General features: G+C 48.1%; 2 protein-coding genes across 8 annotated transcripts in view; one reads left to right on the forward strand and one right to left on the reverse strand.

The window, feature by feature from the left end:
• The window catches only part of EXTL3 (exostosin like glycosyltransferase 3), a 107,768-nt gene extending 91,009 nt beyond the window's left edge, over positions 1-16,759 (forward strand). For all 6 annotated transcript variants that reach the window (XM_073232757.1, XM_073232759.1, XM_073232760.1 and 3 more), the window contains 2 exons: positions 1,320-1,448; positions 7,807-16,759. In XM_073232757.1, coding sequence (XP_073088858.1) covers positions 1,320-1,448; positions 7,807-8,016 — 339 coding nt within the window. In that variant the 3' untranslated portion in view covers positions 8,017-16,759. The remainder of the gene's footprint in view (positions 1-1,319; positions 1,449-7,806) is intronic.
• Positions 16,760-17,663: 904 nt separating this feature from the next.
• Positions 17,664-23,950, reverse strand: part of INTS9 (integrator complex subunit 9) — a 100,023-nt gene continuing 93,736 nt past the window's right edge. For both annotated transcript variants that reach the window (XM_037024644.2, XM_037024645.2), the window contains exons 15-17: positions 21,202-21,300; positions 20,152-20,289; positions 17,664-18,318 (exon numbers count right to left, since the gene is read on the reverse strand). In XM_037024644.2, the coding sequence (XP_036880539.1) occupies positions 18,142-18,318; positions 20,152-20,289; positions 21,202-21,300 (414 nt within the window). In that variant the 3' untranslated portion in view covers positions 17,664-18,141. The remainder of the gene's footprint in view (positions 18,319-20,151; positions 20,290-21,201; positions 21,301-23,950) is intronic.

A 23,950-nucleotide genomic window follows, 5' to 3' on the forward strand; every position in this document is an offset into this window, starting at 1 on the left:
GAAAGAAGAATGTACAGGTCATTCTTTAAGCTGACCGTCTCCTAAGTACTTTGCCACAAGATGGACAGCAAACCACTGTGTGGTATGAAAGTTTTAGGATCATTATTTCACTATGCAGATTCTACTATTTAAGGTAATGAAACATATAAGTCAGTTTTTATTGGGCACCTCCCCTATTCATTCATCAGCATATTTGCAACACTAGACAGTTCACATGTACCCTGCTTTAGAGCATTTGCCCATTTCGGTTGTGTAAATATTCTCTACCCGTAGCTGATTTCCAGTTGTGACACAAGTCAGTGAACATGGAGATGGGAAGAGGTGGGCAAGTTGTGCCCCATTATGTAATATTTTCACCACACAGATATGATGGACATAAATAACCTGATGGTAACAGTAAAATGTAATAAATAGTAGTAAATTATAACTAAGAAGTGATATGCTTTAGATATTTATTGGTTTTTAATATAATTAAATTTTACATTTATATAATTATATCTTTATTTATTGTGCTAACAAGCTCACAGAATTCCTAAGTGGTCTCACAAAATTCCTGAAAATGTCTCATTTGACATTCATCAGCAGGTATGAGCTGGCTTTGTCACACCACTTTTTGGGCCTTGCAGGACATCTTAAGAATTTAGGCTTTTTCTCTGAGTGTGATGAGATGCCGTGGAGGGCTTGGAGCAAGGGAATGTCATGTGCAACCGGATGTGTTGAGAATGAACTGTGGGCAAAAAAATGTGGCAGCAGGGAGACTATTCAGGAGACTATCTGAATAATCCAGGCAAGAGATGATAGTGACTTGGAGCAGGGAGTAGCCAGGGGCCATGCTAAGGAGTGAGTAGTCAGGTCGTAGGATCGGTACGTGAGGCACTGAGGGATTGAATGTTTCTTGGTGCAGTGAGGTATTGAGTCCTAGAAGATAAGCATGCTTTACCCCTACTTATCCATTACTGCAATTGTCTGATATAGACTGTTGTTTAGCTGAACCAGTGTCAGACCTGATGTGATGAATCTATATTGTTGCAACATCATGGAAGTACCAGGGAGATTAAATGAAATTCTGATTCTCAGAGCGGGTGATAATGGCGGTTTGGATGGGCTAATTCTTCACTGCGGAAGATGCACCTTGCAGGATGGTTAGCATCTCCGGCCCGCACTCCTTACATGCCACCAGAGCTTCCCAGTGATTGCCATACCCCTTGCCCCACCCCGCCAACACTTCTGAACAGCCCCTAGACCCACACCCATTTCTGCTGGAAGCCAGAGCACTGTGGCATCTCACGGAGTGTGTGTTTCTTGTTCTACCCCAACAGTATTACGCCTACCTGTATTCTTACGTGATGCCCCAGGCCATCCGAGACATGGTGGATGAATACATCAACTGTGAGGACATTGCCATGAACTTCCTTGTCTCCCACATCACCCGGAAGCCCCCCATCAAGGTGAGGACCGTGCCTGCCGGGATGGGTGGGCACGCATGCTTAGCTCCCTGACGTTGCAGTGGGGCAGCACTCACCAGGCCCCAGGGTCCTCCTCTCTGAAACGGGGTAATGATACCGCCAACCCGAGAGGACTGTCTTAGGGCCAGGTTAGTTGCTAATACTCCCAAGGCATGAATAGATAGAATTCAGAGGGTTTGGACCTTGGATGGGAAAAATGGTACATGTTTAATTCTCACTAGTCTCTAGTTGGAATCTAGCATTTCCATCCTTTTCCATCAAACAACATTTCCAGTTATAAAACAGGCTACAGTTTATAAGGGTATTTGCAGTAACTGTGATTTGTCACTAGTACAACGCACAGATAGTCTCATATCAGATTACATTCATTGTCCCATATCAGTATTGTTCACTGTTTTGAAATTATGGTAGTTACTAACTTTCTGGCAGATTTTTGTTACTTAATGCATTAATAAAAGAGCACATATGTTGCTCTATTTCAGTAAAACTTGTTTCCTTTATAATGTCATGTGATTTATTTTGTGCATTTAATAACACTCTGAGGAATCCAGTCTTCACCAGACTGCCGGGGGATCCATGGCAGGAGAAGCTTAAGGTTTCTGAGTTCATGTATGTAAAGCTCCAAGAACAGTGCCCAGCACACTACACAACTACTACATAGGTATTTACTCAAAAACAGAAACAGAAGTGCCCTCCAAATTCTAGAAGTTAGCGTTCAGTTTTTGTCTTGGAGTTGCTAAATAAATTTAACCAGAATATACCGATTTCATACTCAGGGCACAGAAAGACCTGTTCCATCACCTGTCTGTCATCATTACACGCTCAGACGAGTGGAAGCTGTCCTGGTGAGGGCCTCGCAACTCTTAATACTACAGAGAATCTGTCACTTCAAACTGATAGTACCCATGACCATGCTCTGCCAGTCCTTACAGAGTCACACCTGATGTCGTTCAAAAGCTTCAGTTAGCTCAGGCCTTATTTTCATTATTGCCAAAAGGCCTATTATTTAGTTTTATAAAGTGCAAGTTTGCCTTCATGGATGTCATGTGCCATGAGCTAATGACACTGGGTGCATGTTGCTTGCTTACATCTTACATTGTGAAGGTAACTTCAGGCTGACTAACCACCAACCTGTACTAGTAACCAGAGCAGACCGGATCTTTAGGGGTAAGAGGAGGTGTAACTGGAGGACACGAGGTCCACACAAAGCACGGGAGAGAGAGACAGAAGCCTCTGGGGTCAAGCGTGTCTTGGGTTGTAACCCAACTCTTGTTCACCCCGTACTTTCTATTCCTGGGCCTTCTGCCAAAGCCTCACAAAAGAAGAATAATTAGCAAAATAATGCACCCAATTGTGTGTGTGTTTTTAAACTGTGAATGATTATTAGTTATTTATATAAAAATAGTACATATTCCAGGCACACTGATAGATCTGATATTAAACAATGAAAAGGATACTTTGTAAACTTTTAATGGGAGGCAAGGGTCTTAGAAAGAAATTAATGATTGGTGCAATTTTCTCTTCCTTTCTTGGCCTTTCCTGTGTAACCAGGGGCTGGACTTCAAGATGTATGCTTCTTATGTTTGCCTAGATCTGCACATGAACAAATTTTAGAAAAATGTGAATCACTTAATATTGCAGAATATTTTTATCAAATGCCATGTGCAAGGGTTACAAATACTGTTCAAATAAGTAACTCTGGAATCAAGAGAAATAAACATATAGTATTAAAAAAAAAGATGTATGCTTTCTACTTCTACTTTCCTAGTAGATGAGAGGACATTACCCATGAAAATTTAAAGTATCCGAGTGATCAGGTACCTAATAATACCATCAGCCACTTGAAGCACTCACAGACATGATGAATCTTTCATCTTCATTGAAGTGTCTGTGTCTGCCAGACTGTTGGGCCAGTGTTTCATTATCAAAACATCTCTTCAGTGTAGATAGTGAGATGGAAATAATTTGCACATGGTATACATGATCTTACCAAAGCAAAAACCTGAAAAACATATATTCTCTGTGAATTTTCTCAGTCTCACAGGAATATAAGAAGAGTTCATTTCAAGATTAACCTGACTGTTTAAAAATCAAAGACTGATAAATGAAGAATATCTTCAAATTCCAAGCCCACTTATGTACTTCATAGCATAGAACCAGTTTGAACTAAATATTTTTGTTAATTTACCTTATTTATCATAGTATGTGTAGCAGGTACACATACTATTTTATGATCTAAAATGGTAATTTTTTTTTTTTGCTTTGAATACTTCAGATTTTTCACTTTTGAACTGTTCTCTCCCCTGTTATAATTAGGAATGTATGAGTATTTTATAAGATTATCAGTGTTCTTTCAATCAGCTTAATATCTTAATATTGACTAAATGAAGAACAGGGAGTTAGTTTCATAATACATCTTTGAATAATGTACTGTTTTTTTCAGTGAGCAGGAAGATCTGGACTCTAAATAGGCTCAATTCAGAGTAAAGGATTAAAGACTCCTAAAGACAGCGTGGAGGAGCTAGATGCCTTAGGTGACGAAGAAGTGGAGGGAGGAGGCCTAAGACAGCATCTGCATTTTCTGTGCTAATAACAGGTGCCCACGTCTGTGAGGAACTCCCCTTACTGTTCACTGACGTGACCCTGCCCCTGAGTTAGACTGAGGGACTCGGAATGTGCCATGTGAACTCTGACCCCTGGTGCTGGTGAAGTGAATGTTCAAATTCCAGTGTATAATATACTGGTTACTTCATTCCTGATTTCTTTTTCATATGTTTTATTATGTAACACAGTTACATGTATTTACTTAATTATTTAATGAATACCGTGGGTTGCACTCCTAAAGTGTTTTTGCCGATGGGTTATGTGATTAAGAACATTTGGAAACCACCGCCTCAGGGAAAGCAGTGGAATAAGGTGACTTTCTGTGCCAAATGGACTCATGTGCAGATTAAGGGGTTTTCTCCTGAGGTTGGCTGGGGCAGCTGGGGTGGGGAGGCAGGTGTTAGGTGCAGGGAGAACAGGGCAGCATGCAGGACACAGATGCTGCTTGATAGTCTCGAGATCCTTGATTCCCGTTCTTGTTTCAGCGAGAGCTGGTGGGAGAGCAGAGCGACTTGTTGTGAGCTGTACACCGGGAGGGTCTGCAGGGACTGCCCATGGGCGAGAGGCACATGCGAGGGGCCGGGGACCCTCCGGAGGGGTCTGTGGAGTCCTGACTCCGCACCCTGTGCCTCCGAGGTGGGCCGCCCGGCGGAGCCCTGGCTCCAAGCGCTGGCTCACCCCTCAGTCTCAACTCTGGGGACCCGGGTCCTGAGAGGTCATAGTGGCTTCATAGGATGATTACTCTTTAGCTATAAAATATGGGATGGGCTGTTCATTCCATTTCTTCTCAATTTATAATAGTAATAGTAATAATTTTTAAATGACTTGAGAAAAGACAGTGACCCATTCAGAAAGAAAGAAAATTACTCAAGCCACTTGGCATATTTCTTTTGGTCCTCTGGTTCCGCACCTGAGGTGCTAGCTTTTTTATTTTTTATTTCTTTTTAATGTATACTTTTTTTGTAGTCTGTGTTTTGGAAACTTGACAGTAAATTTTCTGATTCTGGCAATATTGTGGACTTGGTACCTTAAAAGCCTGTCCACTGCATGTAGCAAACATTTTTTTCAATGCATAGTTGGGCTTATAAAAAAGTAAGAAAACTGCCAGAAAGGAAGGGGGTGCTGCAGATGCGGGTGGTGAGCGTGCCAGCTGCCGCAGTGCCCCTTGGGCGGGTGCTGCTCACGGAGCCTCCTGGAGGCTTGGGTTTCATCACTCATGTGAAAAAGGCGGAAGAAGCTTTGGGCCTGTGAAAGGAGGAGAATTGAATGGAGACTCTCTCCCTCTTGCCCCAGGAAGGTGACAGGCAGATTGTTCATTTTAACCTGGTTTCTGGAGGGCCAGGGAAAGAGGTGTAGACTGAGAATTTTAAACAGGCTGAGCCTCCATGGGTCTGGGGACTCAGGCTGCATGAGCATTAGACCTGGCCATCGATACCCCTTGGCTATTTGACGGCATAAGACCAAACACTGCTGTAAAGAGACATTCCTTCACCTCAGGCACGTAGGATACCCAAACGTAAAGCCCCATTGAAGATGAGCTCGAAATCTAAAATTACCAGTCACATGAGTGAACAGTTGACTATGAGCAAGAGTTTAGACATGACAAACAGTAATTCCAGATGATAAAATCATTAAGTTTAAAATGACTAAAAGTAAAAACTAAGGAAACACAAATTACTAAGAAAAAAGAGCAAGCAGATTTGAAAGACCTAATGAGAACTACAAGAAATGGAAATTAGAGTTATTAAAGTGAAAATCTCCATGATGGGGAGCATAGCAGGTGAACGATTCCAGAGCCCCACTGAGTACCCAGCAGAGAGGCAGAGGGAAGGATGTGGGCAGAAGCTGGGTATATTCTGCCAAGGTCACTGCTGTGACGCATCCTGTTTTGCTGTCCTGGCTGATTTGTACAGTTCTTGCCAGCTTTTTGGATCTGCCCTCTCATGGCTGAGAGCTCACCTCTCTGAGCTTAAGCCTCATAGCCCCAAGCACCCACACAGCGGAAGTGCCAGGGGCAGAGGGCTCTATGATGAGGGTGAGAAGGCAGCCTTCCTGAGAACATGAGGCTCTTCCACACCACCCCCACTGGAGGTGAGCCCAGGCAAAGAGGATGCTGCGTTCCAGGAGGCAGAAGGTGCAGCAATGAGAGCAGATAGAGAGTTCAGCTGCAAGAGTGATAGGAAGTCAGGGTCTTTTTTTGGTCTAGGATCAGTTTTGGTTGTTTTGATTTTTTTATAAATAGAATCATACAGTATCTCTTCTACATGTCTCTTAGTCTACCTTTCATTTTTTTAAAGCTTTTCATCAGTATTTTCCATTCCGGGTAATAATTTTAGTATACTTTTCATCAGCAATTTTTTCTTCATACTCATCAAGTATCTGATTTGATTTAATTCAATATACTTTTCATTTCAGTTGTTCTATTTGGTTTTCTCTTTCATATTTGTAAGGACTTTTTTGATAGTCCCTTGTTTCTTCATCACACTTTAACCTTTCAAGATGTCATTGTACATACTGTGCACATGTGCTGTTACAGTCACTATCTGATAATCCTGCTGTTTGCAGTGTGTGGGGTCTGATTCTCTTGTTTGTTCTGCAGAGTCTCACGTGGTTCATTCCCTTTTCTGTGACTTTTGATTGTGGGATCATATTCTTTGGAATTTTACTTGTGGAATTTCTTTGAGGCCTGCATTTGCACCTGAGAGGGTTTGCATTTATTCCTTGCATGTGCCTGGGGTCACTACCTACTTGAGACCTATTTAAGCTAAATAGCATCTTGGGGCTTTTTAGGACTCACAAGTCCTGTAAATTCTAGCCTCAGCTGTGTAAGGGCCAGCTTGTGGTTATAAGTTCCCAGAGGTGGCGTTTCCTCCTCCACTGAGAGCCGAGACTGTGACGGAAGCGTTTCTTTACCATCTCTGTTTGTGGGGCTGCCGCCAACCCATGTAGCCGTCCACTAGCTCCGGTGTTCTAAACCTCCAGTCAGATTTTTTCGCTCTTGCCTCCCCAGCCTGTTAAAAACCAAAGCTCCTGCCTACCTCGCTGGACTCAGGCCTTTTCAGTGTTTTGGCCTCTGAGGATTTCATTTCTTTCATTATGAGCTCAGCTGTTTTATAAAGACATGGCTTACATCCTTTCCCCTGCATTTTCAGGTATTCTGTGCTGAGGGTTTTTTTATGTTATTTGATTTGCCACATTGTTGATAGTAAAGCTGTTATATTATTATTTATACTTTTCTCATTGCTTGAAATTCCTTAATAGTAACTACTAAATTATGACTGCTTTCCTATGTCTTTAAATATAATTTTCTTAAACATCTTTAATGGATGTGTAGTATTTTATAACTGTAATTACTTAGTCCTCTTTTGATAGTTTTCCGGTATTTTGCTATTAACAACCCTGATGAAGTGAACAACTGTAACCTATTGTATCTTGTGCAATGAAGATAAATACTAGAAGTAGAGTTACTGATACAAGCAATGCCTAACCTCCTAAGGCTGTCAATGCCTACTGAGTCCAGGCCATTTGGAACAGAGCCCCTGCTAATGGCGTAGATACGGCTGGAGCCGGAAGAGAGACTGGGCCCTGGCTCCCGGCTCGCTCTGAGAGTGAATGACTGGAGCCACTGGGGGCCAGCATCTGCACCTCGGAAACGGGAGCTTGGACGGGTCAAGCGGCAGGGCTTCTGTCCTCATCCTGTCCTTCTCACGCCGTGCTCTTTCTTCCCTCTTCCCAGGTGACCTCACGGTGGACTTTCCGATGCCCGGGATGCCCTCAGGCCCTGTCGCACGATGATTCCCACTTTCATGAGCGGCACAAATGTATCAACTTCTTTGTCCAGGTGTACGGCTATATGCCCTTACTGTACACTCAGTTCAGGGTGGACTCTGTGCTCTTCAAGACCCGCCTGCCCCATGACAAGACCAAGTGCTTCAAGTTCATCTAGGGGCATGGCTGGTTCGGGGAGAGGATAGCAGAGTGAGGGAGGTGGCGCCTACGGTTCCTAGACTTGAAGGACCTCGGGGCCGTCCACTGGGTGGGTGGCCCAAGTCCTCTGCTGCAAGAGGCAGCAGGGAGTGCGGAAAAGAAATCGCCTTCTTTCTCTTGAAGTCGGCCACACTGGTCCTGGAACCCTGGCCAGAGGTCACTGGGGTTCCCTACACAGGGCACTGACCGATAGCGTACACTGAGGGCCGGGGCGGCTCTGGAGAGTCACCCACGCAGTTCATAATAAGCCCAGGACAGCTGGTTTGTGGTTTTTAAATTCAGTAACAACTATTAATATTATTTAAAGAGAAAAAGTTTCAGATTTGCCATTCAAGGCTTATTTATATATATGTGTGTATATATACATATATATGTGTGTGTGTGTATATATATATATATATGTGCGCACACACACTCACATACATATACATATACATATATATATATATATGTAGTGGGGTGGGGGGTGACATTTCTGCCTGTTCCGCAAGGCTCCTGATGCTCTCTGTTTTGGTGGAGACGGATCCTGGCCTTGCAGTATCTGGCTCATCCTTAAAGGTCACTTCCGTCCTCCCAGGAGCATCTGTGGTGCCGGGCTTGGCCCTCATGGGACCTTGGGCCACATAAGGCCTGTCAGTTCGTTTCCCCCTTTCTGTTGCCCGCCAGTGGTCTGGAGCTCGTACTCTGCTGTCACCTGAGTTACTGGGGACGACCTGTACCTTTGGGAACAGCTGAGCCTGTTGTGCTGAATTCCGAGGCGCGCAGATCTGTCAGAGGTCGGCTGGTCCCGAGGTGTCCCTGCAGGAGAAGGCCGAGGCGGGAGGGCGGCTGAAGACGGCACCCCCGGGCGGCTGCCTCTGTGAGGCCCTCCTCTCGGAAAGCATGCTGGGCTCTGCTTCCAGGCTGTCCTGAAGATCGTCTCTTGTATAAGAGAACAGAAAACGGGCTGGCTGCATGTCCAGGGGTGGCCTGGAGGGGTCTGCAGGCTGGCCTGCTGTCTGGGGTGTAGAACAGCGCGTATCCTCTGGATCCCCACCCGGCTGGCCGGGGAGTCTCACGGCAGGGCGCCTGCCGTGCCATAAATACCTTGGTGAAATTCACATTCCCTCCCGCCTTTGTCTGGACCCACATCCTGTGTTACCCCTAGTTTTGGACCCCACGTGCCAGGTTGGTCCCAGGACCCCCAGGTTTGGTATGCAGCAGGCCAGTGAGGCCCTGCACTCTGCGGGCTTAAGCTGAAACCCACCCTGAGCCTTCAAAGGCTTTCACACCCGACGTTACCACTTTCCCCTCTACGTTTGCATTTCTGTTCTCTGGGCTGAAATGGAAATAAGCTAATTTTTTTTTTTTCTGGTGGCAGCATTAGGGGAGCCGAAGAGGGTATTAGTGGCATTTGGCAGGGATTCAGCCAATGACTTCTACCATTTTTCTGGATTCCACTTTCTTCCGGTGAAGTTGAGAATAGGTGGTTTCCTGCCACTGAACAAGCTCAGGTCTGTCCTGGCCATGCTCATGCCTTAAGCCAGTTCCGTCCTCCCCAGACCTCGATACCTGTGCTTCTCTTCCTTGGGAGCACGTTCTCCTCTGACCCGCCTGTACAGATAGGTTCTCTGCAAGTATCTGCAAATACTGTTCTGAAGCCAGACTCTGTCCTGTAGATGCCACCCACCTATAGGGCCAGCTTGACCTAAGGGACTGCTCGTCAGCAAACAGGAGCCTGCTCCCAGAGCCTGTGCCCTACAGGTTCCCACTGGCATCTTCTTGTAGCTCTGCTACTCAGGCAGCTGCCTGGGAAACTGAGTCATGCTTGTTAGCAACCTGGCAAAGGGTCCTCCTGGCGTCCTAACTGTCTAACCAGCCCTTCCTTGACTTCACACTTTATTCTTTTTAGCAGTAGCCTTCTTCCCGCCGGGGAGCCAAAGAGTATGGTGTTTTGAGCTGTGTGGCTGCTATTTTTACCTTGTTTCTTTTAATGTGAGGAACTCATCAACTGACTTCCAGTGGGGCCTGCTGAGAAGTAAGCCGTCTGTGTTAGGAGCCCTAAGTGGAGCCAGGCGGCTGGGTCCCTGAGGGCTGTCGGGAGCTCCGGGAGTAGCTGAATGGTCTGAGGCTAAGGATGACATCAAGGTGGCCTGCAGGGCGGGTTATGACGTCAGAGCTGCAGACAAGGAGAGCGCCGTTTGGATGTGAATGACACTAAAGAGGGGCTCCAGAAGCAGGCCCTGGCGCCCGGCCGTGTTCCTGAAGGGTGCTCCGCAGTGGCAGGAGGCAGGGTGGGTTAGGAGAGGCCCAGCAGCACACGTAGCGTGCTGATCAGTCACCTGGGGGACCCCTGGACATAAAAGAGCTCTGCGGACCCGCATGGGCGTTCCCCGCTGTGCTCAGGCACCTCCTTGTCGCCTGGTCTTTGCGCCCAGGGCCCAGGACATCCCTGGCCTCCAGCTAGCCAGTCTGCCCTTGACGGAGCAAGCGCCTCCCTGGGTGCCCCGAACCAGTCTGAGCTCCGCACCCAGGCCGGGCTCTCCATCTGGTGTGGACGGCACCCCTCCGGTCGGCAGGGCCTGACGGGCAGGCAGAGCCGGCTCTCCAGTGGCTGCTGCGCCTCTCCGGGGCTCCTGGTTGGAAATGATGGTATTTCGAAGGGAGAAGCTCTTTGACCTCCATGCCGTGTCCATCCACCCCACCCCTTTTCCAGTCATGAGCACAATGGTCTTACATTGGATTTTTGTAAAAAAAAAAAAATAAATGGAGACTTTAACTCAAGCAGCTTGGAGGTCTTTTGTGATTTTCCTCTGCAGGGACGGGACAGTGGCCCGAGAGAAGGCGCCTGCCTGACTGTCAGGAGCCACCTGGGACCCCGCCCAGCCTGACGGGGCTGAGTGGCTACGTCCTGCAGCTGGCGCGCCCGAGCCTGGGTGATGCTGTGCGTGCGCTGAGACAAGGGCAGCCTTGCCTACGTCTGCGTCTGGGATTAGTCGTTTGATTACAGAGACGATTTAGATGTCACTTAGGTGATCTGAGTGGGATGTGGGACAGTATGTGGTACGTACATTGCCACTTTTATGCCTTTCCCTGGTAACTTGGAAAAGTGTGTGTGAGGTGTAGAGCTGGAGACCTAGTGTGTGCAGGCATCTCCAGTCCCTGTCTTACTGTATACCTAGAGAGAACATGTCTACTTCGCTTCTGCTCCTGTTGGCTTCAGGCCTTCATAAGGTAAGCTGATATTATCGTCACTGAAATTGGAGTTTCCATGATAATTTCAAAAAATGCGGTTAAGAAGGATAATGTTGGAGTTAGGGTGTGGGCTCTCAACTGTGTAGGTTCAAATCCTGAGTCCTGTCAGACTGTTAGAGAGCAAGTTCTCTGTTCTGGACTTTAATCTCATATAAAATGGCAAACGTCGGGTCCACATCTCAAAGCTATGCTGGAAGTGGAATACATGTGAAGAGCCCGCTGTTTGGCCTGCAGTCGAAATGAGCTGGTACCGGGGTAACGTTCCTTCAACTTCCTAGTGGTTCTTCCTACGTTCCATTTGCTGTCATGCCACTCATGGTTCAAGTCTCAGCTGAAGCCTTGCCTTCAGGAGGCCCTCCCTTCTCAGAAGGCACTGCCTACCCACCCCCCCATCTCTGCAAGCAGCCGGATCTGTCTGTGCTACCCACTGTGCCCTGTAACGGTTTATGGCTAAGCTCAGCTTTCCACCTGTGAGCCTCTTAGGAATAGAGCATATAATTAGCACTAAATAGTTTTTGATGAATGAGTGATTTCACAAAAAAGAGGATCACATGGAAATCATAGCCAGCAACATGCAGAATAGTTACCAGTACCACAGTGGTTCTGGAATATAGCGACGGTGGTATCGCCAGATAAATCAGGGAAGCCTGGTGCCCAATTGCTGAGAAGTCTTAAATTCACTACTCTTATTGTTTAAATCTTCATTGACAAAGGGGAACAAGAGGGCAGGCCAGGAAGAACTGAAGACGCTGGCTGGATCCCAGAGGAGATCGTGAAGGTGAGGAGCCTTGGCCGAAGGGCCAGGTTTGCTGTGCTATTTAATTTCACCTGTTTTAATTGGGTGAATTTTTTTCCCCTCAGTTTGTCTTCACATTTGTGAAAGAGTAAAATCCTAGTCCTACAAAATATTGTAGTTGTCATGTTAGAATCTGAACTGTTTAGAATCTATTTATTTAAAATACTGGTCCCAATATTTCATTATGAAAATCTCATACAGGAAAGTTTAATTTTTATAGTATAAGCCTATGTATTTAGCAACCATTTTACTGTATTTGCCTCATAGCTATCGGTATAGCCATCCCTCTACCCAGTCTTTCATTCTATATTTGATGCATTTCTAAGTAAACTGACACTGGTACACTTCCTTCTAAATTCCTAAGCACCTGCATCATTAACTTGGAGGTCAGTATTAGTTGCCATGTGTTTAATGTAAACTACATATTAAATTTACACACTGAAATGCACAGATCTTAAGTGTACATTCTCAAGTTTCGACAAATGCACATGCCTGTGTAACCCGGCGCCCTGTAAAGATGGGATGTGACTGTCAACCCTGTTTCTCACATTCCTTTCTAGTCTCACCTGCACCCCAGAGAGAACCAATGTTCTGGGGTTTTTTTCCACCTGGGATGAGTTTTCCCTGTTCCAGAATTTCACATAAATGGGGTCATAGAATGTTTACTCCTTTGTGCGAGGGCTCTAGAAGCCCCCGTTTTCGAGCGGCAGCCAATCTTGCAGGCACTAGGAGTTGGCCGTCCTGGCGAGCAGCGCTCCCCTGCAGAATACCCATTCTGCTGAAGGCCACTTGGGCTGCTTCCAGTTTTTGGCTATAATGCATGAAAGTGCTATGAACATTCATGTGCAGGTCTTTTCATGGATCTATGTTTTTCTTTCAGGTAAATACCCAAATTGTTGTGTGATAAGGTAGGTTATGTACATGTTTACATTTTTAAGAAACTTGCTGGACCTTTTTCCGAAATGACTGAACCCATTTTGTATTTCTGCCTAGAATTATGAGAGTTCCAGTTGCTCTCCATCCTCCCCACCCTATGGTATTGTCAGTCTTCTAAAGTTTAGCCATTCTGGTAGGTGAGTAATGGTTATCCCATAGTTCCCATTGGCATTTCCCTGATGACTAATGACATTCAGCACTTCTTCATGTGCTTACATCATTTATATGTATTTCCTTTGTGAAGTACCTTGACAAATCGTTTGCCCATTAACAAAATATTAACGCATTTAAAACAGACTTCTTTTGAGCAGTTTTAGGTTTACAGAAAAATTGAGCAGTAAGTCAAGTTCCCCCTGCACCCACCTCCCCCAGCTTCCTACAGTGTCAAGCCCTTGCATTAAAGTGGAACATGTGTCCCATTTGGTGAGCCAGTAGTGACACATTAGCCAAAGGCCTACTTTACATTAGGGCTCCCTCTGTGCAGTGCGTCCCGTGGGTTTTGATAGAAGTACGACATGGACCCACTACTGCAGTGTTCTAGAGTGTTCCTCCCACTGCCCTGCACCTGTGTTGCTCCGCTCACCCACCCCTTCCTTTCCCACCAGTCCTGTTACTGCCTCCATAGTTTTGCCTTTTGCAGGATGTCCTAGAGTTGGACTCATACAGTGTGTAGCCTTTTCAGATTGGCTTCGTGCATTCAGTAATACGCATTTAAGCTTCCTCCATCCCTTCGTGGTTTGATAGTTCACTTCCTCTTATTGCTGAATAATATTCCACTGTCTGGGTGTGTTGGTCGTTTTGTGGAGTTAGAGGAATAATTTACCCTGCATACTAGTCCCTTGTCAGATGTGTATTTTGTTAATATTTTTTCCCGGTTTGTGGCTTCCCTATCTGTTTCCTTTATAGTATCTTCTGATGAGCAGAAGCTGTTAATTTTGATGAGACCTAATATATAATTTTTTTCTTCTTTGTTACTGCTTTCTGTAACTCAAGAAACCTGTGCCTACCCTAAGTCACGAAGATATTCTCTTATGTTTTGCATGAAAAGCTTTATGGTGTTGGCTTTTACACGTAGGTCCAGAGTCCATCTCAAATTAGTATGTGTCTGGTGTGTAGTAGAGGTCAAGGCTTAATTCTTTTCTTTCCGAGTATCTAGTCATCCCGTTTGTTAAAGGCTTCCCCTTCTCCACTGAATTGCCGTGGGGCCTTTTTGAGAATGTAATGACTCATTACGCGCGGGCTTTCTGGGCTCTTCTCGGTTACCCTCATTTGTGCATCCTTGTTGCTAGAGCCAGTTGTCCGGATTAATGCAGCTTTCTAGTTAGTCTTCAAATGAAGTAGTGTAAGTCCTTCAGCTTGCTCAGCTTGCTCAGGATTGCTTCGGATATAATAGTTACTTTTTATTTCTATATGTAAGTTTTTGAATTTGTCAATTTATTATTTAAAAAAACTGAATTAAATACTTTTATTCGGGTGGTAGCAGAGCTTGACTCCTGGCAGGTTAACAGTGGATTCAGCGAGACCGACAAATGACAAGAGCATTAGGTGAGGGCTCACACCAGGCTGTACTCGCAGAAGCCCGTGGAGCGCTGATCATCCCATCTGCACGAAAGTACCTGGCATCCCTTTGCAGCATCCCAGACAAGAGCAGCTCGCCGCCCGAGTGCGTAAGCACACGCCTGCGCCGTGGGCACAGGCATGAGCGCATCCAGGTGAGTGACCTGCACAGGGTGGCCCCACCTTCCCTACACTGGTAAACTACACGTAACTTAAAAATGATCATTTTAGTCCTTATGTGTACAATTCAGTTACATTCACGATGTAACCATCACCACTAGCTACTTACAGAATTTTTTTCATCTTCCCAAACAGGAAGTCTGTACCCATTGAAAGGTAATCCCCTAATTCCCCATCCCCCACAGCCCCTGGTGACCTCGATTTGTCTCTCGATTTGCCTTTTCTGGACATTCATAAATGTAATCATACAATATTACTTAGCATGTTTTACTTAGCGTGTTTTTAAGGTTTATCCATGTTGTAGAACTTCATTCCTTACTATGGCTGGAAAATATTTCATATATATAGTTTTGTTTATCCGTTCACCTGTCGATGGACACTTGGGTTACTTCCACCTTGTGTCCATTGTAAATAATTCTGCTCTGAACATGGGTGTACAAATCTGAGTCCTTGCTTACAGTTCTTTTGGGTACATATCCATGCGTGGAATTGCTGGATCGTAACTTAATGTTTAACTTTTTTTTTAGCTGCCTAAACATTTTCGACAGCAGCTGCACCATTTTATATTCCCATCAGTAACGCAGAAGGGTTCCAATTTCTCCATATCCTTGCCAACACGTTTTGTTAATTAAAAAAAAGCTTTTATAGACGTCCTCGTAGGTGTGAAGTGGTGCACCTCCCTGGGTTTGATTTGCATAGAACGATGAGAGGGCACTGCACTTGCCCTCTGGCTGTAAGGGAACGCCTGGTCTTGGGGCGGGAAATGCCCCACCTCCCCTTCCTACCACCAGTTTGCGTGGCTCGCATGAATATATCATCTCACAGCTTTGCAGGTTTCTTTGTTTCTTTCTGTTGATGCCCCACTGTAGTGGGAAAGCCAGTTCCTGCCTTGACAGGACAACTGTGAGAGAGGAGTTCCAGGCTCTTCGGGGACCAAGGGGAGGGGTGGTTACTTGAAGAGAAATGGCCTACCAGGCAGGCCTCCCCTTGCTGGCCGGCTCCTGCTCCCTGGTGCTCCCCTAAGACATGATCGTGGGCTAGAAGCCACTTATTGGCTGTGCGTTTTGGGGAAAGTTATTTAACCTCTGTACCTCGGTTTCCTTGTCCAACACCTTCATTGTAGTCCTGTGGGGAGGTGACCCCGAGGCAGGAGCAGCCAGCTAGGCCACACCAGATTTCTGACCCACAGAAACGGTGACATCCTAAATGTCTATTGGTTTAAGCCACTAAGTTTTGGGGTAATTTGTTACCTAACAATAGATAAGCCACTTCTCAGAGTATAAGAAATAAAATCCGGTTCCTCACTATTTCTGGATTACTGTTAATAGGATTTAGTAACTAGGATCTTATTTATGAAGATTAGTTACTAGGATTTCGTCGGGCTCGAGTAATTTTCCTGGAAGCCAGACTCCTCAGGCGGCTATCAGCCGTCAGGACCACGCGCCCCAGAGCCGCCATCCACCCATCAACCTAGCGCTCAGAGGCGGGTCTTGCCGTTTCTTCCGGGTCTTCTGTTCTTCAACCTGGTTTGTTACCCAGGTATCTGACCTCCAGGCAGCATTGCTCAGACCTGCTCTAATACTCGGAAGGCTCAGTGCTAGCATTTCTCTTTGCTCTAGCAAATTATTCTTCCCTTCTTCCTGCCTCTGGCTTCTGCCACTCAGTCGGTGGTGGTGACTTGATTAAAACCTTCACGATTCTGAATTATCTCCTGTCTGTCAGTTTACTGACTAATTTGCATTTACACACTGTTTAGTAACCACCTTTCAAGGGGTCGATACCTTGGGCTCTCTGATCAAGGCCTTTAACAAATCCAAGTCATTCCTGGACATATCGTTAGAACATGTAAGTAAAAGAACCATTGTGATTTTTTTTGACCTTTATTTTATAATGCTTTTGCATTTTTCAAGATGTTACAATTAAAAAAAAAAACTTGATTTCTCCCAAAAGTTTTATTAGAAAGTATATGCCTATGTGTGATGCATACTACAATTCTCCTCCTAAAAACAAAGCTGGGTTTCACAGCCACGGCAGGCCCGCCTTAGGCCATCCTCCCCCACGGCTGCGGGTCTCTGCGGTTTAGTCTGTAGGCACATCCCACGCTACTTGGCGGAGTGACCTTGGAAAACAGACCCGTTTAAGCCCAGAAGTCCTGTGCCAGGCCTGGCAAAGCTGGAGATGGCAAACATGAGGCTGCCTTGTTCCTCCTTGAGTGAGGAGCGCCTGCCCCTTGCTTTGTCCGTTCCAGAGAGAGCCGACAACCCACTGCTCCAGACCCAAGCAGGCGGCTCTCCAGGTCTGTCTGTAGTCCTGGGTCACTGAATCCTTCTGTGGTGCTCAGCCGCTAGCCGGGTTGGACTGACTGCTGATTGAATTTTAACCAGTCTAAAAATATTTTAAGAACAGAGGCTGAGCTTGAGCTACTTCCACAGCCTACCAGTTCTAAGACTTGAAGTCTACCCACCCCATCGCATACGTTAATGCTTGCAAAACTGGCATGTGTTACAACTGATGCCACCTTAGATAAGATGTAATAATATAGTAAATATTTGTTTCAAAAGCAGTGTCACTTCAAATATAGTAGCTTACCTACCTAGTGGGTCTGTGGGCATCTGAGTGTAATGCTCAGCTAACTGCAGAGAACCCTGGAAAACTGCAGGAAAGGCCGTGAAGGGCGAGGGGCCCTGTGAGCCACATTCAAAGCCCTTCCCCCACTGGCGGAGGCTGTTCCCACTCGGCACTGGTGTTTCTTATACAGACACAATGTCAGCTTGTACGATTTAACGCGTTTACCAAACTACCGTTGCTGTGATGTTCTAAGTTTATGCTGTACTGTATGCTTTCATATTTTTTCAGACACTAAAATTAATGCATAAACTGTAGGTTCAACAGGGCACAGATGCTTCTATAAAAAATAAGTTTTATTAACAAAATGGCCTCATGATATAATACAGATAACTGGGGTCATTTTTATTATTAGGTGCAGTGCTGTGTCCAAATAAATAAAATCAAACGCTAGTTCCCCCCTGAGGCCTGTGAAACCATAAAAAAAAAGTCATCTCTTGACCTCCCCTTCCACCACTAGCCTCTTGGAAAGCTGCGCCGTCACCCCTATGCCACCCCTCGGCTCGTCCAGGCTACCGAGACAGCCTCAAGTTTAAAGCAGAAGGTCTAGCCGGAAACAGTGCCAGAAATGCAGAGCAGGAGATGCTGGCCATTGAACTCCGGGTACTATCCCGCAAGAGCCACTTCTTTGTTCCTTGAGCCAGAGAGCTCTGCAGAGGGCACCAGCCTCTCTGCCCTTCCTCAGCCGGCATGTGTCGGGCAGCCGCAGGGAGGGCAGCAGGCCTTCGGGCAAGTGGAAACGGCACAGGGGTTCCATTAGAATTTCTGCAGGAATTTGAGGACAAGGTCCCGCAGTCGTACCCTGAGCATCTCATCATTGTCACAAATGATGTGCGTCGAGTCGTCCTCAATCTGGATGAGTGTCTCGGCTTCCTGGAGCAGGACAATGTGGCCCTTGGCCGTGTCTTCCACCTTAATGTCACTGAAGCCGTGCTGCTCCAAAAGAAAAGAGAAAGGAGGCTGGTGGGTATTGTACAAGCAAGGGGCGGGCTGCAAGGCAGGAGGATACCTGGGCAGCTGAGTTCTCAACTTCCTAGACTGGCTGAACTGAACATTCTAGAAACTGGCATTTTTGGCACTCCTCCACACAATTCTTCAGACTAGTCATGGGACCTACCACAGCAACAGAATTCAAGCACAGTTTCATATACTTGAAAAGAAGCCCCCAAACATGCAAAGTCTCAAGCAAACGTCAACAGAATTTCTATAACCTGCTCAAGCTGCCGTGAGTGTTTTGAGGAGCACATCCACGCACCTGGGGTCAAGAGTCTGGGACACTGGGGTGTCCCCTTCCAGCCTCTGTGCCACGCCCATGGCCCCTGGTGAAAAAGGCTGTATCCTGTCACAGGTATAGCAAGACAGCACTGACCCTGTGACTCGGCAAGGGAGGAGCTACCTCCAGTGTGAGTTACACAACTGTGTTCCCCATCACCCAAAGCTGAGAGAGAAGTGGAAGGACTGTTTTGCCTGAAAGGGACCCAAGACAGGTAAAGAACGTGTCCTAGCGAGATTCTCGACGCTTAGTTCTAGAAAGCTCACGTGCAGCTTGGGGCAGGTACTGCCATCCCCTGAAGACGGAGATGAGGCAGAAGTGGCGGAAGGGAAGCGCCGGGGTCAGATCCTCAGGGTCAGGCAGAAGAGCTCAGAGGGGGTCTCGGCGGGCAAGCGAGTTGTTTCAGAACAAGTCAGGCCCCCGCGAGGCCCCGAGGAGGCAGTTACTGATCTGCTTGCCCACGGCCCTTGGGGTACCCCACGTGAACTCCCACACCAGTCCCACATCAGCGGGGCCTGGAGTGCGGCATGACTTGGCTGGAATCCTTCCTTCAGGGAAAATAAAACGACTGATGGGGAAAACAAATCCTAATAAAGGGAAAGCCTTTAAGACTCGAGAGAACTCAACAACTGAGATGTATAGTTTGGGCAAAAGGCAGTAACAGTTTCACAGAAGAAAAATCTGTCCTGGACTAGTTGTAGTTCTTCTAGCAAGCAACAGCATGAATGATATTATCTTTAACCAATTCCATTTTTCTATCAAGGATTCTGCAATTCTAATGCTAAAACAGTGATCTCTGAAGCTCTTTGACTGGAGCCAAAACCACAAAAACTTTTATGGTTACATTTTTTTCTTTTAATCATAGTCAAGAACTCTATTCTTGAGAGGAGCAGTCATCAGGCACAGCATGGGGACCAGTGTCCTCCAGGATGACCGCCTGCTGCTTCTCTCTCCTCCCACCCTGCCTGGGAACTGTGGGCCCTGCCTCCTCAACCCCCAGGAGCCTCCTGAACCCCCAGGAGCCAGCAGCATGGACGCTCGTGGCCACACTGCTCCCGATCCTGACACTCAGCCCAAAGCCTCTCATCTCCTGTGACGTGGCCAGGCTGGTGCTCTGAAAGCAAGGGGTCTTCTGGTAGAAAAGCAAAGCTCCAGAAGGGGTAGCTCCCCCTTTGTCCCGGCCTACCCCACCCTGTCCCACCTGTGGGTCTGAAGAAAGGCCTTTCCTTGGCCTCGTTCCCACAGGAGGAGCGGGGTGGTGAGGCAGCCGCTGGCTTCCTGGAACTGGGTGGGAAGGAAGGCGTGCCCTTCTCCCAACTCTGACTCCCCTGCTTCTCTCCTGGCTGCGACCCTGGACCAAGCAGATGCTTCAGGGACAGCTGCTCACAGTGGACACTGAGTAAAAAGCACCGCACATCCCTGATGCAGGGGCTCCGGGAGCAGCAGCCAGGATGGCACCGTGTGTTCAGACGGGGCACACAGCATGCGCTCACCTTCTCCAGGGTCTGCACAAACTGCCCCACAGGGATGGAGCCGCTCAGCAGAGGCTTCAACACTTTGCAGTCTGGGATGTCATCGCTACCCCGCTTTCTCTTCTTACCACCTGTGGGCTGGGCCGGCCGGGGTGGGAGCTGGTGCAGAACGAAAGAAGGCGCTCATCCAGGACGTCCCCCGGGAGCAGCCGAGGTTGGCACAGACCGCCCGAGAACCCGAGCTCTGCCCAGCCTGTGGGAACCGCTTCCCTCACAGGGGCCCCAGGGCCTGGTCCCAACAAAACCAGCTCATGCCAAACTGCTACATAACGTCAGCAGCTTACTTGGCAAAGACATCTTCCTTTTATCAAGACCCATTTTAAACTTTAAATTGACTGAATTCAGAATTTTCTGAGTAAATTCTAACAAGCTGTGTTGGCGATGGCATGTACAGGAACAGCACAGTGGCGAAGGGCACTGGCTGCGGGTCAGACTGACGGGTGGACATCCTCCTGGCTTTGGAACCTTCATCAGAGAATCTGCCTAGAAAATGGTGGTAGTGGAGGATCTGGGGAGGATTAAAGAGGACAGTGCATGGTAGGGACCCAGCACCCTTTAAGGGCAGCTACCGAGTATGCAGGGGCTCCACAGCAATGGTGCAGATCTGCAGAGTTTTTCTACGGGGGTGGTGACGCCCCAGAGCAGCCGGGCAGCATGAGAGGGCGTGGGGCCGGGGACAGCCTGCTGCTTCCCGGTTCGCCCCCAGCACAGGGCCCCAGCTGCGAGCAGGCCCACCTCCATGAGTCACAGTCCCCGCCCCCTTTTCCTCCCTGGGGCCGGAGGCCAGAGACAGAAGTAGTGAGCGATTTCCCGGCAGTGCCCTCTTTCCTGCACGATGAGCCCATTAAAATGTAGTTGGGTCTCCGGTTTTTGCTGGTGTGGGAAGCCATGTCTGGGAGCTACTTGCCAGGCTAGGCCCTTTTCCTTTTGGGGGCGGGACTGGGGAGAGGAGTCCCCTAGTCTCCACAGGCCCCAGAGGTCACTCGTGGACCCAGGCCGAGGCCCCCTTACCTGCAGGACGTGCTTGTTGTCTTTGGTATGCAGCAGAGCCGAGACGGTTGCCAAGGAAATGCCAGGCTTGATCTCCATGGGCACCAGCGAATCGGCGAGCTGGGGGCAAACACAGGGCCTTGGTCAGGCTCGCTCGGTCTGCAGACGTGGGTGCTGCCCCAGCGCCCTGTCCCAGCCGAGCCTGGGGGGGGTCTCCAGTCATCCAGTGTCATAAAGCTGAGCCGTTCATGGTTATCACTACTCATTTTCTCTTTTGAATTTTTAATTACATCACTGTCCTCTAAAATGACTAAATAACATTAAGGTAGAAAGAATGAAATTTAATCAGAAATACTTCACACACCCAAATACATGTACCAACTGTAATAAGGGAGGTTGGAGAAAAGGAGGGGCCTGAGCTGGCCCCAGCCTCTCAGATTCTAGGGCTCCTTCCCTAAGGCTTCCTGAGACCCTCCGAGAGGCCCTCGGGCACACACAGCCCCAGCACGCTGAGCCTGGGGCTGACCCCGGGCTCTCCCTTTGGTAGGCAGCCCCTGGGGGGTGGGACGCTGGTGCCTGACCAGCTGAGGCCTGCAGCACATCTCCACCGTCAGGAGGCTCCCAGGCACCTCCTTGGGCAGCCCCTCTCCCCTCCAAGGGCCTCTCCTTAACCAGAGTACCTGCCAAGTGCCTCCGCCTTCATCCTCATCACCTCTCCAGTGACTAGTGTCAGGCAGGAGGGACAACGACAGCAGCCTTTGGAGTGAGCGGGTAATTCTTGGAAACCTGGTTTCCCCCCAGGGTGGAACCACAGCTTTCCCCTGGGGGCCATGTGACCCCAGTGTCTGACTCTGACAGCCTCTCTCTCCTGCACAGTTGCAGAGCCTTGGACCCACCTGGCGGGATAGTGTGGCCTTAGGAGCCCGAACCTCGGCTGTAGCTGACTGCGGTTCTTACACACGGCCCCGCTGAGGAGATGTGCACCCCAGGACCCTGGCACTGTCGGTGCCAAAATGCATTGCTCCTCACTGCCTGCAGGCCCCGCCCCAGCTCACGCTGGCCGCCAGAACTTCAAAGCCAAAGAACTGGCTCGGGAGGTTGGCAGGCATCAATGGGACCCTAGCAGGTGAGAGAGAAGCTCCCCGGGCAGTCGTGAACAGCTTCATCTCCGAGAAGTCTGAAGTGGCAGCTCGGCCACAGGGAAGGCTCACCCCGAGCCTGCGACACCCACGGCTCGGCTCCCACCGCTCAGGAGGGGGGCGCGTCCACTCGGGGCCCCAGAGCAGAGCCTGTCTATTTGAACAGGCCCTCGAGGGCTGACACATCTCCTGCTCTGCACTTACAGGGACCAGGAGGGGGACTTACAAGGCAGCTGCAGAGGACACACCTTCTTTTGGGAGGATACATAAAATTCCTTTACAGGGGTAGCAAAACTTTTAGCTCACACATGGTTTTCCCAGGCAAAGCCTAGTGATACTTTTAGTTCTACGTTTATATTCCACATGTGGACAAAAACAGGTATAAAAATGTCTCCTAAGGTGGTATTTATAATTTAGGAAAAGCAGAAGTATAAATGTACACCAATAAAAGAATAAACTATGCTACACTTAGATCATCATACAGCCATTAAGATGCTTCTGAAGTATCTTCAACGCCATACATCCTGTTACGGGACCCAGAGATTACAAGAGGCATGACTCAGCCACACACGCACCGCAGTGAACAGAGAAGGCAAATACACAAACATCTCAATAGTTATCTCTGGTGTTGGACTAAAATGATTTCTTGTCTCTATCCTTTTTCCCCCTATATTCCAAATTTTCTAGAATGAGCAGGATACTTTTATTGAAAAGTATGAGTCATAAAAATAAGAGGAAGAGGGCGGAGCCAAGATGGCGGCGTGAGTAGAGCAGTGGAAATCTCCTCCCAAAAACACATAGAGCTATGAAAATATAACAAAGAAAAATCTTCCTAAAATAGAGACCACAGGACACAGGACAACATCCAGACCACATCCACACCTGCAAGAACCCAGCGCCTTGTGAAGGGGGTAAGATACAAGCCCCAGCCCGGCGGGACCGGAGCGCCCCTCCCCCCGGCTCCCGGCGGGTGGAGAGAAACCGGAGCGGTTTTTTTTTTTTTTTTTTTTTTTTGGCGAGCGCTTTTTGGAAGCCTTAGAGGGACGGGCCCCCGTTGCTGGGGAGGCAGGGTGGCGGGACCGGTGAGGAGGTGCCTGGGAACGGCGCCAGAGGACAAAGAATATCCCGCGTTTCTCCCTGCGAGACCTGGGGGCGGGTGCCTGAGACCGGTGCCTGAGGACGGAGGAGGTCGCGCGTTTTTCCCCTTTTTTTTTTTTCTCTTTTTGGCGAGCGCTTTTTGGAAGCCTTGAAGGGACGGGGACCCCAGTGCTAGGGAGGCACGGTGGCGGGACTGGTGAGCGGGTGGCTGGGACCGGCGCCTGAGGACAAAGAATATCCCCCGTTTTTCCCTGCGGGACCGGTGGGCGGGTGCCTGAGACCGGCACTTGAGGACAGAGGAAATCGCGCGTTTTTCCCCTTTTTTTTTTCTCTTTTCTGCGAGTGCTTTTTGGAAGCCTAAAAGGGACAGGGACCTCGGTGCTAGGGAGGCAGGGCGGCGGGACTGGTGAGCGGGTGCCTGGGACCAGCACCTGAGGACAAAGAATATCCCGCATTTTTCCCTGTGGGACCGGTGGGTGGGTGCCTGAGACCAGCACCTGAGGACAGAAGAAATCGCGCTTTTTTCCCCTTTT

Source organism: Manis javanica, chromosome 3 (assembly GCF_040802235.1).
Source record: "Manis javanica isolate MJ-LG chromosome 3, MJ_LKY, whole genome shotgun sequence".
Taxonomy (NCBI): domain Eukaryota; kingdom Metazoa; phylum Chordata; class Mammalia; order Pholidota; family Manidae; genus Manis; species Manis javanica.